Source organism: Dipodomys merriami, unplaced genomic scaffold, assembly GCF_024711535.1.
Source record: "Dipodomys merriami isolate MVZ:Mamm:240054 unplaced genomic scaffold, mDipMer1.0.p SCAF_11, whole genome shotgun sequence".
In the NCBI taxonomy this organism is placed as follows: Eukaryota; Metazoa; Chordata; class Mammalia; order Rodentia; family Heteromyidae; genus Dipodomys; species Dipodomys merriami.
The window spans coordinates 20,699,779-20,717,471 of record NW_027202382.1 but is presented as its reverse complement, the minus strand read 5'-3'; the positions used below and the strand labels follow the sequence as shown (position 1 = coordinate 20,717,471).

The following is a 17,693-nucleotide window of genomic DNA, read 5'->3' as shown; positions in this document are numbered from 1 at the left end:
CACATCAGGAGAACTGTTGGGTTTTATTTCCCTTTGCTATGCAAAACATTTTTAGTCTGATACAATCACTGATATAATCTGATATTTTTTCACTTATTGTTTCTATTAAGATCATATTTGTAAAAAATCATTACTTTTTCCAATGTCACAGAGCTCCTCTACAATGTTTTCTCCTAATAATATCATAGCTTGGAGTCCTGTATTAAAGCCTATAATTACTGTTGAGTTAATTCTATATATGGTATAAATTAGAGTTTGATTTCATTCTTTGATATGTGCATGCTCAATTTTCCCAATACTGTTTATTATAAAAACTATTCCTACCTCCATTGTATGCTAAAAAAATGATTAACCGTAAATGCATAGATTTATGGGCCCTGAAAACCATTGGCCTATATGTCACTTTTACATAAAATTTGAGGAAGATTTTCATTAAGACGATTCAAAAGGACTCAGTGAACTGGAAAGGATGAACAGAAAAGGAAGACACTAGACCCAGTGTTGGAAAAACAAAAAAGAATGACTTGTAGGAAAGAAAGGAAAGAACAGGGACCAAAGGCGTAGACAAAACATTCAAAGCAATGATTCCTTTGTAGAGATCTTATAATTCTTTGGTTTTACATCTGTGTTTAAAGGCAGATACTTTACCTGGAGACCATGACAACAGGTTCTAAAGCTTGTAATACTGTAAGTGAAACAAATATACCAAGACTTCTAGAAGTCTCGATAAATGAATACAGCTGTGTCCTTTCGTGGATGCTGTGAAGTAATTTTGATTCAATGAATTATTCCTTATAGAAATAAAGAAAGCCTGGAAATTTTTTGTCTCATAAATGGTAGATGGGGCAATTGTCAAACGTAGGATACTACAAGCCATCTTCATTGGAGCGATGCCATATCAGTCAGGCCTCAGTCAGGACTTGTAAAGTTCACATTTGTATTGGTTTTGTGATGTGAAGCAACTCCCTTCTTCACTTTTCCCAATAGAAGCTTAAATCTCCTTAGGCAGATCAAGAAGCAGCAGAGTATAATGTTCAGAGTGAGACTAAGTTCATGATTTGAGTTCTCTGAAGTAAGTTATTTCAAAGAAAGTCTTAATGTCCAATGTGAAAGCTAGTGATGGCAAAACTCTTTATCATCATGTCCTTTAAGTCATAGAATCCATATTAAGGTTTTGGCACAATGCTTGACATATGGGAGTGCTAAATAAATGAGAGCTACCTATATTGTTATTAACAAAAACAGATGGATGGATGACATGATCACTAACATCTTCTCCAGCTGCTCTTCTTTCTAATAGTCTGGGCTCCATATTGTTACAGTCTCCTGACTTTCACATCTCTCTTTTAATTCATTTCCTATCCCTTACCTGTAAACAAAGTAGACTATGGGGAAAAGGACACTGAAAAGTGGGCAGGGTATGTGAAAATGTGTGGAAAAAAGGATGGAGAAGAGCTCAGTCATTCACCAACTGCTAGATGTTGAACATAAGTATTTGAACCCCACAGGACACAGGATGCATGCCTTGTTCTTGGAAACACAAGTCTATCTCTCTTGCTTCATTACCTATTTCAACTATATTTTATTATCTTTTTTTAGAGCAGTGGTACAAAGGAGTTACCATCCAACAAATCATTTTATGAGTACAATACATCTTGATAGATGTTTACCTTTTATGAATAGAATACAGAAACCATAAGGTTTCTTTGTTCCTCATGAATGGAATAATATGCATGGTTGAGTTTTATCAACAGCACAATTCAAATGGTGCTGTTGCTGCTGCTGTTGCTATAACTGTGATAAACAGCTTATTTAAAAACCCAAAGGGTATGGACAGTGTGTCTTATTTTTGTAAGCTGGCACTCGTTATTTGAATTAAATTGGTTATTAGGTTTGAGGAAAATGCACCTTATCTGTAGTTTCTCTAAGAAGAGAAACCCGAAGGTACTAGAGAAAACGAGTAAATAATATACCAGAGAAAATAATATACCAGAGAAAATATACCAGAGAAAAAAATACATGAACTAGGAAATAAGTGAACTAGAGATTAATGTTACAAGTTCTCAGGTTTGGGGTTTATTTCCTTGATCTCCCACTTTCTCATTGTAGTCCCCTAGTGCAAATTGTTAAACCACTCCAAGCTTCAGTTCCTCCATCTTTAATGTGAGGATAGGCTTGCATGTGTTTCAAAAGGACGTCTTGAGGATTGATGAAGGCATTGAATTTAAGATCTTGCCATAGTGCCAGAATGAAGGAGGCTCCCAATGAGGTTAACTGCTATCAATAGAAAATAATGGAATCCGCTATATGAAAACAATGAACAACTCCAGCTTCAATGAGATGTCAGACAGGTAATGTCTGGATCAAATGGAAAAGGAATAGAGGAAAAGTGCAAAGGAGATGGAATAAATAACAGCTAAAATGACTAGGTAGGCTATTGGCTGGTCTCTATAACCTCCAAAATCACCTGTCCTAGGACAGGATTCCATGTGCCACATTATTGCTTGAGAGTTTGTAATTAGAGCCTTACTATTACTAGACCTTGAAAGAACAAAGGACTATAGTAATTGGCAGGCTCACACTCCCACGCAGTTTAGAAGTATGACGTACCATCACACTAAAGCTCGAATCTGGTCAGTGCCAGGAGACCTGCAGAGATTTATCATGCCAACTTCTTCTCACTTAGCTGCCAATATGGCTCTTTCTAAGTGATCTTCAGAATTTTTAGGATAGAAGGGAATATTTAAAAGATGAGAATCAAGATTCATATTGTCTCTACAGCAACCAGCAAACATTTTCTGTTTGGGCCAGATAGTAAATATTTCAGGTTTTTGGGTCAGATAGTCCATTTCACACCTACTCAGCTTTAATGTTTTATACAAAAGCGAGCCACAGCCAGTCTGTAAATGAATGGGCAGGGCTGCGATCCAATAAAACTTGATTTACAAAAGCAGGTGACAGCCTGGATTTGGCCCATGGGCCATACTTTGCTGACCTCTAGTCTATTCATGGATCTGAGGCAATGACTCAAGTTGTCAGAAAGACCTGAGCTAAAGCTCATATAAATCAAGCATGGTGTTGAAAACTGTCATTGACTAAAGAGCAGCTGGCCTAACTCAGAGGGCGTAGGACTGACAATGAAGGGAAGGCTGTAAACTGCTTGACTTAGAGGATGGAAGAAAATTTTTTTTAAAAATGATGTTGAAAAAAGAAAAAAAAAGATCAGAGTCTAAGAAGTACTCAGAGTTTATATTAGAAAATACAGAGGAGAGCTCAGACACATCATTTTTGCCTTGCTTTCTATCTTCTACTATTCAAAGCAAGAGAAATAGCTAGGAAAGGCATCAATCCTTGTTTGCCTACTACACTTATGGCTTCTATTCAGTTACCCACATTGCACCTGCTTAAGGCATGCCCTCATCTGCAATATTCACTGTAGGACCACAACCAAAATAGTCAAAGCAGGTAACCCAAACTGAAACAATAACATAATTTATAGTGCTAGGGAATGGAAAGTGTGGGCTTCAAGCTAGATAGAGTCAGATCCAAATTCATTTCTATAACTTTCTATGGATTTGGACATAGACTTTCTATGACTTTCTTTTTAATACATGTTTTATTGTAAAAATAGGGTACAGAAGGGTTAGAGTTACATGAGTAAGGTAATGAGCACATTTCCTATCAAGCATTGTTACCTCCTCCTTTGTTTTTCTCCTACCATCCCTTCCCTCTCCACCTCCCCTACTCCTCCCTCCCTATCCCCCACAAGTTGTAAAGTTCATTTTCAACACAGTGTCTTGTACATCTCATTGTTACAATGGGTCAACCTGTATCATCCCTATTTAAGCATTTTGATTTTTGCCTTCCCCTCCCCAAATTAGAAAAGTGTATATACAAGACCAGGGCACCGGAATCAAATACAGTGAAAACAGGGGTTATACCATGGGGGAGGAACATACAAAAGAAACAAAAAAAACCCAATACATCATAAGTTCATTAAAAACAATAGCAAGAAAGAAAACCCACTTATGTCCCTGTTTTGGGGTTCATTTCACTTATCTTATCTGGTCATATATACATAGCTTTTGATCTTTTCTGCATTTACCCAAATGATCACAAACAAGGGTATACTAAAGCTACCAGCACAACTATGTTTATCGCAGCATTATTTACCATAGCTAAGATATGGAACCAACCCAGATTCCCCTCAGTAGATGAATGGATCAAGAAAATGTGAGATAGATAGATAGATAGATAGATAGATAGATAGATAGATAGATAGATAGATAGATAGATAGATAGATAGATAGATAGATGATAGATAGATAGATAGACAGACAGATGAATTCTATGCCTCCATCAGAAAGAATGACACGGCCTCATTTGTTAGAAAACGGAAAGATTTGGAAAAACATTATATTAAGTGAAGTAAGCCAGGCCTAAAGAAACATAGGTCCCATGGTTTCCCTTATTTGCAATAACCAGTATATATCTAGACTTTCTATGACTTTCTATGACTTTGGATGATGCTGTATGTTATCCTGTATCTCCGTTTCTCCTAAATAATAAAAGTAGTAATCTTGGTAGTAATTAATGGTAGTAGCATACAATAACTGTTTTAAATATTGTCTGTTATTTCACTATTACTTAAATTGAATAAACTGGCTGAGTAGAGATACAAGTTACCCTTCATATGCAGAAGTATATCCCAAAAGGAGTGATTTTCTTGTCACTTCAGACATTCAAGTAGACTTACACTTAATAATGATGCTATGAAAAAAAGTCTTCTGACTCAAAGTCTAGTTCATGAGCCATGTCATCAGAATTAGCTAGGATCTTGATGATAGAAAATCATAGGCTCGCCGGGTGCTGGTGGCACACGCCTGTAATCCTAGCTACTTGACAGGCTGAGATCTGAGGATTGAAGTTCAAAGCCAGCCAGGCAGGAAAGTCCATGAGACTCTTATCTCCAATAAACCACTAGAAAACTGGAAGTGGCACTGTGCTCAAGTGGTAGAGCACTCACCTTGAGCTGAAGACCTGAGAGACAGCACCCAAGCCCATAGTTCAAGTCCCACAACCGACCCAAAAAAAAAAAAAGAAAGAAAGAAAGAAAAGAAAAGTAAGAAAGTCATAGGCTCCAGTGTAGACTTAATGAACTGAAAATCTACATCTTAAAGAAAAATTTACACTTATTGTAAAGGATTCAGATACTAGTGGCTAGTAAGAGTTCACAGAAAGCTTGAAATCTCCTTTGAACTTTAAGACTGCTTGACATTATGGAATCCATAGGTTTTAAGAGGATAAAATGCCATGGGAGAAGCTACAGCCTAAGATCTATAGTATCCCATCCTATGGGACAAGTTAAAAATAGCCCTTTCCACCCAATTCTAAGGCCATGGTATTAGGTCCAATGACTCTATTTCTGATTTAAGTACCAGTCTCAGATAGGTGCAAACAAACATGCTCAGCAGTAGAATTGTTTATCTGAAGTACCCACGTATCTATGTAGGACACAGAAGCTTATTTCTTGAGTTTGCTTGCATTTGGTTTGAGAAAGGGAAATACCTGTCTGATTTTTTTTCAGTACACTCCAGGTAGAGTTTAGCATTCCATTAATACAGAACAATTCACATACAAATAGTTTAACCTTCAATATTTTCCCAGGCCTGAAGAGGTTGACACAAATATAAACAGAGTTAGAAGGATTTAGTAAAAACTCTAAAGAAATACTTCTCTCTCTGTGGCTCGAATGCTTTTAGCTCTTTGTATCCGTTCATTCTCTCCCCTTAATGCAGGCTTCTTTGACATCCGTGGCTGTTTGGGTTACACACAGGTGGACTGGGCTGGCCTGCTGGATTGCATCAATCATTTCTTAGATCCCTTTTCAGATTCTATTCATATTCTAAAAAGAATATCTTGTTTTGAAAGAATTAAGGCAGCAATTAAAGGAAAGAATAATTTTAAGAGAAAGAAAAGATCACATAAAGTGCGACAAAAGTATGAAATTTGCATTCAAATGCATTCTTCAAAGAGAATTTCATCTCAATGATGACTCACTTATCATCCTTGGATCTACCAAGCAACTCCTATGTACCAGACACAGCATTTTGGCGGCTGCTGTTGGTGGTGGTGGTGATAGTGATGGAAACTAATATTTTTGAGGCCTATTTATAAGCACATGAATGAGAAAGGCATGAATTCTACTCTCATGAAAACATGTATCTAGCAGGGAAGATAGATCTAACAAATTATTCCAAGTGTTATCAGTGCTGTGTGAAATGTTAGATATTCTATATAGGAAGTGTTACAGGAAGTCTGACCTAGATGAAGGATCACAGAAAGCCTCTCAAGGAAGTGACATGGAAGAGTTAGCAAGACAAAAAAAGGAGAAGTAAAGATAAAGTAAAAAGCCAGGCGCCCCTAGCTCACCCCTCTCATCCTAGCTACTCAGGAGGCTGAGATCTGAGGATCACAGTTCAAAGCCAGCCCAGGCATGAGTCATGAGACTCATCTCCAGTGAACCACCAAAAAAACGCAAGTGGCACTATTGCTCAAGTGGTAGAGCACTCACCTTGAGCTGAAGAGCTCAGGGACAGCTCCCAAGTCCAGAGTTCAAGTCCCACAACCAACAACAACAACAACAACAACAACAATAAAAGACAAGGTAAAAGATTCTCAGACAAAAACAAAAAGACTACATGTAAGAAATATGATCAAATAAGAGATACGTGTCAAAATAACAGAAAACTATTCCGTTCTTAGCCAAAGGAAGGGGAATGGAGGAGATAAGTCTAAAGAAAAAGTGACAACAAAATCATGCTGAAGGATTTGATGTTCAGAGGCCACGTGAGGAAGTCTGGGCTCTTTTCAAATGGATCCCTGTGGATGAGCATTGAGGGAATGCACATCATGATCAGCTCTCAGTTCTAACATGACTCTGAGTGAGTTGTAAGGAAAGAAAGGAAATGTCTAGAACATAGAGGAGATGATGATTCGCACTAGAACAGTCATTGTGTTGCTAAAACACCTTTAAGTTAAAGTGAGTCCCCCCAGCTAGCAAAATGTTTTCTCCCTAGGACTCTAGTAATTTCTTGTTTGCTAGAAGGAATCTTCCATTCTCAGGATCCAAAAATTAGTTCTTCTTACAATCCTATGAGGCTGATGAGAGAGTGGGTACACAAATGGCAGCAGAAGGTCATAGAGAGGAAAACCACCAGAAACCTTGTCTTGCACTGGAAATTGTGAGCCTGGGCCTTTTAGCTTCCCTCTTAACAGAAAAAAAACATGAGGTTCAGAAAGACAACGTTTGCCTAGAAAATAGTTTATAGCTCATAAAAGTATTGCCACCCTGTAATATAAAAAAAATACAGCCCAGGAAGAGATTCTTTTCACCTGTAAGATGAGAACATTGTAATTAATGGCCCTACTCTTTAATACAGGGCTCATTTAGAAAGCTTGAGTGGTAAGCTATCCTGCTGGCACGGTTTGTTCTAAATGGGATGACAAAAGTTCTCAACTCCCTCTGGGCTCAAGGGGCCATTACTAATGAATCAATGATCAAGCACTTTATTGAGCAACTATGTGATGAAAGCCATTGGGAATACATTGATGAATTAAGATAGACATGATTTGACTTACATAGCATATTCAGTTCAGTGGAAAAGCTGAGTACATACATTACTCAAAAAAAATCACACAAATTTAAAATTACAATTGTATATGTACTGTGTGCACACTTATGAAAGGAGGGACTAGAACAGACAAGAATTTAGGGAAATGATTGCAAAACAGAGTAGCAACATAAATACAGGCAAAACGGGAGACAGAAAATAATTATAAAATGAATTCAATTGATGAACAAGTATAGACTACCTGCAAGTGCCAAAGGTCACAATGGGAAATGGATACACAAATGAATAAAACAGTCTACAAGAAAGGGAAAGTAGCATGGATTAGACATGGCTAATTGTGAGAATTTGGTCATTCTTTGAACCATCTGAATTCAGCTCAGCATCTTCATCTATAAAATAAAGAAAGTAACATCAATCCAGCAGGTTTCATTGTGAGCATTACAAACATTGGAGTCCTTAACTCAGTGCCTGGCACATAAGCAACAAATTTTGTAATGTTGGGATCAAGAGGGTTAGTAGGATGTAGAAGAAGCAGTGGCCCATAAAGGTCAAAAGCTGAGTATTTTGATCAGACTGATTGGGTTTGAACCCCATGAGCAACTTTCACTGATAGAGTGACCTTGCATAAATGGCAAACTTTCTTTATCACTAAAAGAAAGATAATGGAAATGCCTAATTCATAGGGTTCTTGAAAGGATTAAAGAAGACAATGTACAGAAAGTGTGAAAAAAATTGACTAAATACCTAGGCCACATATTCTGTGTGTACAAGATGCTGTATCTGCACAGATAAATAAGCACTTTTTTCTGTTATCACTCTGGGTAGGAGAAGGAAACTAGATAAGAACAAAGATTTCACATCGAAAATATTGGTCTTCAAAAGTGAATAGGTGTTATGTAAGCAACATGCTGATAAATTTGCTTTGCTCAACCATAGGGGGGCAATGGCTATTGTGAGTATTGCAAGGAGAATAGCAAGTAAAGTTCAGTGTGTTCTTTCTAATAAGTACCTTCACTCTCATTGTTGCCACTAGCTGAAAGGCAGTATGAGGCGACAGAGAACAGTGTGGACTCTGAAATCAACAGGCTTGGGTTCTCATTCACTCCCTACTGCTGCCAGCGGGGTGATCTTAACACCAGTTACTTCCATTCGTTGAACTTCAGTGTACTAATCTTTCAAAGACCAAGTAAGAGTAGTGCTATTCCTCGTCATGGAGCCATTATGGGGATTAAACAAGCTAATGTAGGTAAAGTGCTAAGTACCATGCTTGACACATATTAAGCACTCCATAAATGCTGGCTGATGTTATTGTTTATGTGTCACTTAGGTTGCACTGGCATAAAAAGTTAGAACTTGTTGGATGCATTTTGTAATTGCATTAAAAACAAGTATATGTACTATATTACCTCCTCCACAGTGGGGGAGCCAAAGAAGTATCATGAACAACCAGGTGATCACAGTTCCCAGATGACAATAATGGCTCCTGTAACTTTGAGAGTAGGCCTTCAATAAACACTGAGTGAATGAATGCATGATTTATTTTGCTGATCTTGAAGTGACTTTTCTATGATAAACATATGCATATTTCTGTTAAATAATACACAAATTAAATGTATATATATAGATATAATTTTAACACCAGTAGGACAACCATTATTAATATCATGATATATGTTGCTGGGTATGTTGCATGCATGTGTGTACATACACCATATTTGTGAGGAATTATTGCTTTTAAGTAAGTGTTATTTAATTTCTGTTGTGCCATATAAAAGATTTTTGCTTTCGTCATAGGTGCATTTGTTTTCTTAATTGCTTTCTTGATTTCCCAACATGATTTTGACATTCTATAAGGATGAGCTGCACACTGAACTATTGTCATGTTAGATTTCCAGTGTATAGCAAAACTAATTCACCTTCAGGCATAAGGTGTATGTTGCATATTCATGTGTTCTTAGTTGGGAGATTAACAACTCGAAATCTAATTATTTATTTTAAAAAGAGCTCTGTGTTATCTCCTTCCCTAGAAGAAAATTACAAACACATATTCATATAAAACAGTGCCTAAACTGTCAGGAGGTTTATAAACTTCATGAAGCAAATCCACAGATTCTTGTCCCCAGAGCTTCAGGTCAGAACCAATGGCATGAAATATGTCAATATGAAGCAGAACAAAAAAAAAAGGGCAAACACTTAATTGGAACAATGATGGAGAAAAATATCACTCTAAAACACTGCTGACAAACAGGATTCTTGAACATTCTAATAACATGGTCCAATTCCAGTTGATTGTTGTATCTGAGAAATAGTCCAAGTTTTACCTTGCATGTTAATGCTTCCTTACACCTTCCATTGAGAAGTATTTCATCCAGTACATATTGACTATCCTCGGTGGTGGAAAGCCTCAGCAAGACTGCCAGTGCAACACCTCTCCTGACTGCTAGGGTTTGCATCCTGGATCTACTCCTCCAAGCCCCCCCTCTGTTACACCTGGCTGCGTGGCATGAGATTACTATCGAGAGAATATGCAAAATGAATCAGCACTGGATAATACAGCTACTTAAAGGAAGGACAGCAATTCTCAATAATCCCCACAATAAGTTCAGTACACTTACTATGTAATATAGCATAAAGAGTGGTAAACATAAAGGGAGTAGAGTCATGACAGCATTGGGCAGGAATAGCATGATCTCGGGCAAAGGTTTTAACTTGGTCTCTGTGTAGTTCTAACCAAGGAGGATCATAATCTTTGGTTTTCTTTTCATAATTACATATTTTAATATGCAATTTGTAACACAGTGCTAATTCCATATACCAGTTAGTGCAGCTCTTCAGAGAAATCTACAAGGGTCTCAATACAGAGAAAAAAAAAGCTTTATAGTTTTCATTAGTTGTTCCCAGCTGTTTGCTTCTGAAGATACAACAATTAATGACAATGAAAGCTGAGCTATAAAGAGCTTGCACCTACATCTGTACATTTCTAAATGGATGATTTTTGCTCTTGAATGGTTGAAAGCTCTGAAATAGCATTCAATTCCAAGGAATGGTGCAAAAGGAAAAACTTTTAAATGATTATAAAACATATGTGCATATATGTGTATATATATATATATATATATATGTGTGTGTGTGTGTATATATATAAGCCATTTCTTTTTCTCCCTCAACAGTTGCACCATCCTTCTCAAGGCTTCCGCTTTGGAACTGTCCGGGAAAGCAGTGCTGAAGATTATGTGAGACAAAGCTTCCCAGAGATGCACGAGTATATGAGGAGGTACAATGTCCCAGCTACCCCTGACGGAGTACAGTATCTAAAGTGAGTATCAACCTCTAAGATCTGATATCCTAAAAGTTCTTATTGACAGAGAAGGATGGATACTTTTTTAAGGATGGTCAGTAATACCTCATACTCTGTGAGATCCCAAAGTCAGTACAGAACAGTATGCATTTATTTTATACAACCTAGATTACTAGTTACCTGAATAGTCTCAAGTTGGCAGAATCCTTGCTCAGAGAGCCAGTGTTATCATTAGTCAAGCAGATGGAGGGGGAAGTAAATGTTTGCTTGGCATCACTTGAGGAAATACTGGTGCTGAAATGATCAAACACACAGGGAATGGGGCCAAAGGATACAGTGTCCCAAAGCAACCCTTTTCTTCATCATGAATCTATAAGGCCATAGAAGGACTCCTCTTGATTCACAGAACTGAAATCTCTCATAGAGATTTCCTGTAGAAAGTAAACAAGATAGAAGGCTGTGATTTCCGTGCCTACTCTTTTCTCATCAGAAGTCATGAGAAGTGATCAAAGGTGATCATGTTGCCATGACAGATTATCAGAGCCTATCATTCAGTGAGCTAAGTGGAGAGAAGGTTGGTGTATGGCTCTGTTTGTCTAGTCTTCCTGGGAAAAGGAATATATGGCTTCCACGCAGCACCACTGGATGAAATGTGAACTGTCCTCTCTCTCCTGCCTGATGCTATCTAGACAATTACAGATCCTCCAATCCCCAGAATTTCCAACATCAGGAATCTAGTTTCCCATGATCAGCTGCAAGAGTCTTCCCACTGGACAGTAAATCTTATCATCTCAAATTCTTCAAAAAAAAAGAAAGAAAGTAAAGAGAAATAAAGGGACTAGATAAGAATACTTGAGGACACGTGGGCTTTGTGTTTTTTAAGTGCCCTAGTAATAATCCCTGTTTTAAAAAAAAAAAAAACCTTATAGACTTTTAACTAGAGCTTGGAGAAAAAGCTGTGTGCTCTTAGATTTGCAAAATTATATATGATGTACTACGAAATGGCACTTTTAATTTTGCAAGAATAGACTCTGCTTTTCTCTCCCTTTCCCCCGTCTCTCTCCCCCTCTCTCTCTAACACAGTATTTGGAGCTCAGCTGCCCCCTAGATGCTCTTCTATTTTTTTTTTCCTCCTTCAGGCAAATGCGTGGGTAAGAGAATAAGATGTCAGGGAGACAGCAATGGCTCCCAATAGAAAGCAATGGCTGACAAACTGGGCTCTGATAACAATATGACAAGAATGAGATGGAACTCTGCTATGGTCCCCAGCAGGCTCATTCCACTCAGTGTATTCATTTAAGGTTTCACCTGAGGAGGCCCCATCTCATGCCCAGGGTGGACCACACTCTAGCCTAGAAAGAGCCAATCATTTAAAAAGCAGGCACAGTGAAGCAGGCCTAAAAGAAATAAAATCCCCTTGGTATTCCGGTTAACAAGCACAATGTCAAAATAGAACCAGATGTCTAAAATCCAAACACTGCTTTAGGGCTGGATGGGAAACCATAATAGAAGAATATGTCCCGGATGTTTAAAGAATGGTCCATGTTCTAGCAGTACTCAGGCTCCAGGTGATATCTGGGAGAAAGTTAGAAATGCAAGCCATCAGGAACCTACTTTATTAGAATGTGCATGTAGCAAGCTCCCCAAATGATTCAATGATTGATGTGAAAAAGAACTATAAGCAGAAATTCATGTTAACACCTTCTTGGTTCTCTCTGGGGCTTCTGTCTCCACCTATGACCCAGTCACTGTTGATACTCCTAGTTACCACTTTGAACAAGCAGAATCCTCCTATTACGCCCCCTCCCTCACACCTACACAGCATGATACCCCAGTCATCTGTGCAGTATGGGTGCCTGTGTGTTAACCTAACCTTGCTCTCTCGTTTACTCGACAGGCACTCAACCACTTGAGGTATAACCCTAGCCCCAGGTCCCAGTTTTCTAACATGACAGCTTTATAAGAAATAAAAAAGTGCTCATTTTGACATGTCAATACACACACAGACACACACAGACACACATATACACACACCCCTTTGTGGTATTCAATATACATTTACATTAATGCTCCAAAAGAAGAACACGATACTGCAATGGGAGAAACAACTCCAAGCCATGCCAAACTACAACAGTAATTCAGCCTAGAACAACTAATGCCAGGCTCATCATACTCAGCCACTTCCTCCCTGATGACTCAAGGTCCCAGAGGAAACTGTGAGCTCACTGTTTCTTGCCTTTCTGTGAAACAGAAATCCATTACAGCTAACTGAATATTGCAGTCCAAAATCAAGAGTGGTTATTTAAGGATATCATTGACATTGGGCCTCAGGAAAATCTGGTTCCAAAATAGCTGCATTGAATTTCAATTTTTTTTCCTATTGTCATATTGCTGGCGCAAAATATTTGTGGAATATTGGCAAATAGTTACTTGTTGCGAAGTAGCTTTCACAAGGTACATTCTGCTACTGAAGCAGTCAGACTGGAGATTTTGATTCCATTGCCAAGATTCCATTAAGGTTTCTCATTATCAACTCCTAGGAGATAATTCACACAACACACATATACACATGCACACACACACACGCGCACACACACACACACACACACACACACACACACACACACCATGTCGATTTAGCATCCTTTATCTGGAAGGTGTTTTCATTTTATTTAAAGTTAAATGTGGGCTTTACTGTAACTTAAATCCAATAGTCCATAGAAAAGAGGTTACATTTTAGTTTCCCTATTCCATTTCTGGGAAGAGTAGGAGAAGGAAGCCTTGCTAATTGACACCAAAGGCAGTTACCCTTTTTACTATGTGTCTGTGTGTGATCCAGAACAGAGTTATCATTTGGCAATGTGTTTCCTGACCAGTGATGAATCTGTCTGGGGACAGTTTTCTCTTCTAAATTTTTATGAGCCATAGCCTTATTCTTCTCTGAGTTTAGAGGCAATTTCTTTGTGTTGAACTTGAACAGCCCATTCCTGGTTTTATGGGAGGAAGGACTGAGGCCAGATGAGAAAAAAAGAGTGTTGCACACTGAGGGTATTAAAGACTTTACTGTAAGGGATGCTGTCAGGGAAGAGAAAGGGATAAGAAGGAGGAAAGGAGGACAAAGGGAGATAACAGGAAGGTGGATATGATCAATATATGTTAAATGTATCAACCAAACTATCCCAATGAAATCCATAAATTATACATTGTAATGCAAAAGTAAAGCCTTTCTCAGCCTGGAGCTGGTGACTCCTCCCTGTAATCCTAGCTATTAAGGAGGCTGAGATCTGAAGGGTCACCATTCAAGGAAAACCTAGGCAAAAATATTTGCCAGGCCAATGGTGGCTCATGCCTGTAATCTTAGCTACTCAGGAGGCTGAGACCTGAGGATCATGATTCAAAGCCAGCCTGGGCAGCAAAGTCCATGAGACTCTTATCTCCAATAAGCCACCAAAAAACTGGAAGTGGTGCTGTGGCTCAAGTGGTAGAGTGTTCACCTTGAGCTGAAGAGCTCAGGGACAGCGCTCAGGCCCAGAGTTCAAGCCCCACAACTGACAAAAAAAATAAATAAAATTAGTTTACTAGACTTGATATCTAAAAGCAAAGCTGGAGGTATGGTCAAGTGACAGAGCCAAAAACAATATATGTACTACAACTTTCCAAAAAGGATTTGAAATGAATGAGAGCAAAGAATTGCCAAGACAACTTTCTTTAGAAGTCCTCCTTCCATTATATAACTTGAGGGTAGGAACAAGAAGGGGGCAATGGGGGAAAAACCAACTCAGGGGTAACATTGGCAAACAAGCACTGGAGGAAGAGGAGGAGGAGAAGGTGGAGGAGGAGAAGGAGAAAGAGGAAGAGGAGGAGAAGAAATAGGAGGAGGAGAAGGAGGGGGAGGGGGAGGGGAGGGGAATGAAAGGGGGGAGGGAGAAGAGGGGGAGGAGGAGGGGGAGGAGAAAGAGGAGGAGCAGGAGGAGGAAGAGGAGGAGGAGGTCTTCCTTCCTTTTCTCTTTAAGTGGGAGCTCAGGCATGATGAGACATGATCGTTCTCAGGACTATTGAAGATCGTGATGAAGAATGTCGAAGGCATCTAAATGGCATCTTGAGTCTATGCTCCTTCACTTAACACAGACCCACAACATGTTCCTTAAACTGATTGCTAGTGCGAGGACTTAAAAGAGACATTAGCTTTTTAGTCCCCACAAATGTTCTATCTCTTACAAGTATTTCTTTAATATCTGCTCCAAAATATGAAATGTTGCCTGATCTTTGAAAAAAATGTCAGTGATCATGATATTATGGTCATTGATCATGTTATATTACAATGTTTATGAGTGATAATATGTATGCAGGGCTGGGATGTAGCTCAGTGGCAAAGCGCTTGCCTAGCAAGTGCAACATCCTGGAATGAATGAGCAAAAAGAAGCTACTCTGATATTATAAGAGGAAAGCAACTTTCTCTATACATCAAGTCTATTCATCTGCTTTTGATATTGAATTTAGAAGCAACAGAAGAGAATGGTAGAGAAACCCATGGTAGAGAAAGCCTTCACCTCTTTCTGTTTCTCCTGCTCTGGAATTGAATCTGCATATAGCAAGCTTCTGCTGCCATTATTTAATATCCAGATTTCTGTCCCCTCAATGAAAGACAGCTGTCAGCATTAATGCTTCCTACCTATTAATGAATTGTTGTCACTGTTCTTCTCTTGGTCTTAAATATAGGAATGATCCAGAGAAACTAGACGCCTTCATCATGGACAAAGCCCTTCTGGATTATGAAGTGTCAATCGATGCTGACTGCAAGCTTCTCACCGTGGGGAAGCCATTTGCCATAGAAGGTATTAATCAGTCACTCTCAATTCACTTTTGCTCAAGATGTGCTCAGTTTGCTAACCTAGCAAGTCACAAATGCCAACGTCAGGGGCAAAAAATGATTCGTCTTCCCTTGTTTCCATTTTCAGTTCATAAGCACTTAGCAGTTAAGTTGCTGAAGTTAGGAATTTATTTTTCACTGGCTCAACAAATACTTATTTATGCATTTGTTAGAACAGAAGAAGAAAATGATAGTTTTCCCAAATGATGATGATTCAGATATCTGGGAGTGGAGTCCGTGAGGGGAGCAGTTGAAATTTAATCAGGATTTTTCTTTGTGCTTTTGCTTTTGTTTTGTGTTGTTGTTGTTGTTATTGTTGTTGTTGTCTGTTATTTGGATTTTTTTCAGTGCTGGGGGATTGAAACTAGGTCCTAGCACATTAGGAAAGCTCTTTCCTACTGAGCTACATCTCCAGCCCTTAATCTTTGCTTTTAAATAACCAAACACTGTAATGAATCTGATACAAAAACTAGAAAGATCACATTTTCTAACCAGAAGAGCCTGAACTGATCTAATCCACTTCATTCATTCTATATACAATAAAAAGCCTGACCATAATAAATCACACATCCATATCATTTAATATCATTTATATTAGACAATGATGCGGGGATTAAAATCCAAGTCTCATGCTTCCTAAGTAAATATTTTCTACTATTGGAAAGTAGAAAAAAACTTAGTACTCTTTAGAAGCCTAAATGAAACCTTCTAGGGACCCCACATTTGCCTTTTTCCCTCCTCTGGTAGTAATTTTTGTTTGCAACTAGATCAACCCATCAATCACACTTCAGGACCAATGAAGGACTGCTTTGTCAGTTCTTTCTCTCATTCTCCGAATGACAGTTGATATATGAAGCTGATAGGTTGAACCAGCAAATTTCACATCTCCCCACTCCCAGCTTTCCTTCCTTGACAGTACAAGCTAACTCTCAAGACAGCCGTGCTCACTTGTCACAAGACACATTGGCTTGAAACAATCCCATGGGGGCACCAAAGTCCTATTTTCAGAAATCTGTACTTGCTGTATGTTAACTAGAGTATCAAGACCATTCCAATTCCAATTGTCCCACAGTTGGTCTCTTTTTTTTCCCCTAACCACATAAGTGGGCTTTCTTTCTTTTTCTTTTTTTCGTTTGTTTCATTCTGGGTTGTTTTTTTTTTTTTGTGATGAATGACAATGGTACACCTGATTTTGTTTCTTCAAGCCCTCTCCTAGGAGAAATGATTTTCCTCTATAAGCACAATGACCCCTGCTAACCAGAAATAGAACTCAAGAAGAGAAATAGTAATGGTAGTTTTCTATAAGACTTAAGTGTGCCTAGTGAAGGCACAAAAAAAGGAAGAAAGGAAGGAGGTAGGAGGGGAGGGAGATAGGGAGCAGAGAGAGGGAAGGAAGGAGCAAGGGAAAGAGAGAGAGAGAGAGAGAAGAGAAAGCAAAGCCAGAAAAACCAAAAGAATATTCAATACATTCTATATACTTCATCTACTGCAATGTACCAATGGAAAAATTCTTTTTTTTTTTTTGGCATCTGGTGATTTGGAAAGAAAGTCCTAAATGCCCTGGGTAATTGAGGTCCCTCCTACCATTAGTTGCTACTAACAATGAATCATTTGCACAGGGCATAACACTGAGGGGCTCCATTTTCCACCTCTGTCTTTAGGGGGTAACCCTCTCTTGTCAAGAAGCAATGGTAAGATGGCTTGTTTGCCTCTGTTGGACCCCAGTGCCAGATGCTACACAATTAACTCCCTACTGGTTTGTTGTTTACACTTCCATCTGTGCTCCTGAGACTTAGTGTCTTGCAGTTCCTATCTTCTCCAGAAAACTACGTCGTTCTCAGGGAATAAATGCAAAGTGGCCACAAGGAGAGATATCCCTGGAGAAAAGTTT

At 38.6% G+C, this 17,693-nt stretch overlaps 1 protein-coding gene and 1 long non-coding RNA gene across 3 annotated transcripts in view; one reads left to right on the top strand and one right to left on the bottom strand.

Annotated features, from left to right (window-relative positions):
- Grin3a (glutamate ionotropic receptor NMDA type subunit 3A) overlaps window positions 1-17,693 on the top strand; it is a 146,204-nt gene that overhangs the window by 90,471 nt on the left and 38,040 nt on the right. The window contains exons 4-5 of the mRNA XM_070010951.1: window positions 10,805-10,950; window positions 15,652-15,767. Of these exons, the coding sequence (XP_069867052.1) occupies window positions 10,805-10,950; window positions 15,652-15,767 (262 nt within the window). The remainder of the gene's footprint in view (window positions 1-10,804; window positions 10,951-15,651; window positions 15,768-17,693) is intronic.
- The window catches only part of LOC138819467 (uncharacterized), a 125,935-nt gene that overhangs the window by 89,763 nt on the left and 18,479 nt on the right, over window positions 1-17,693 (bottom strand). The window lies entirely within an intron of this gene.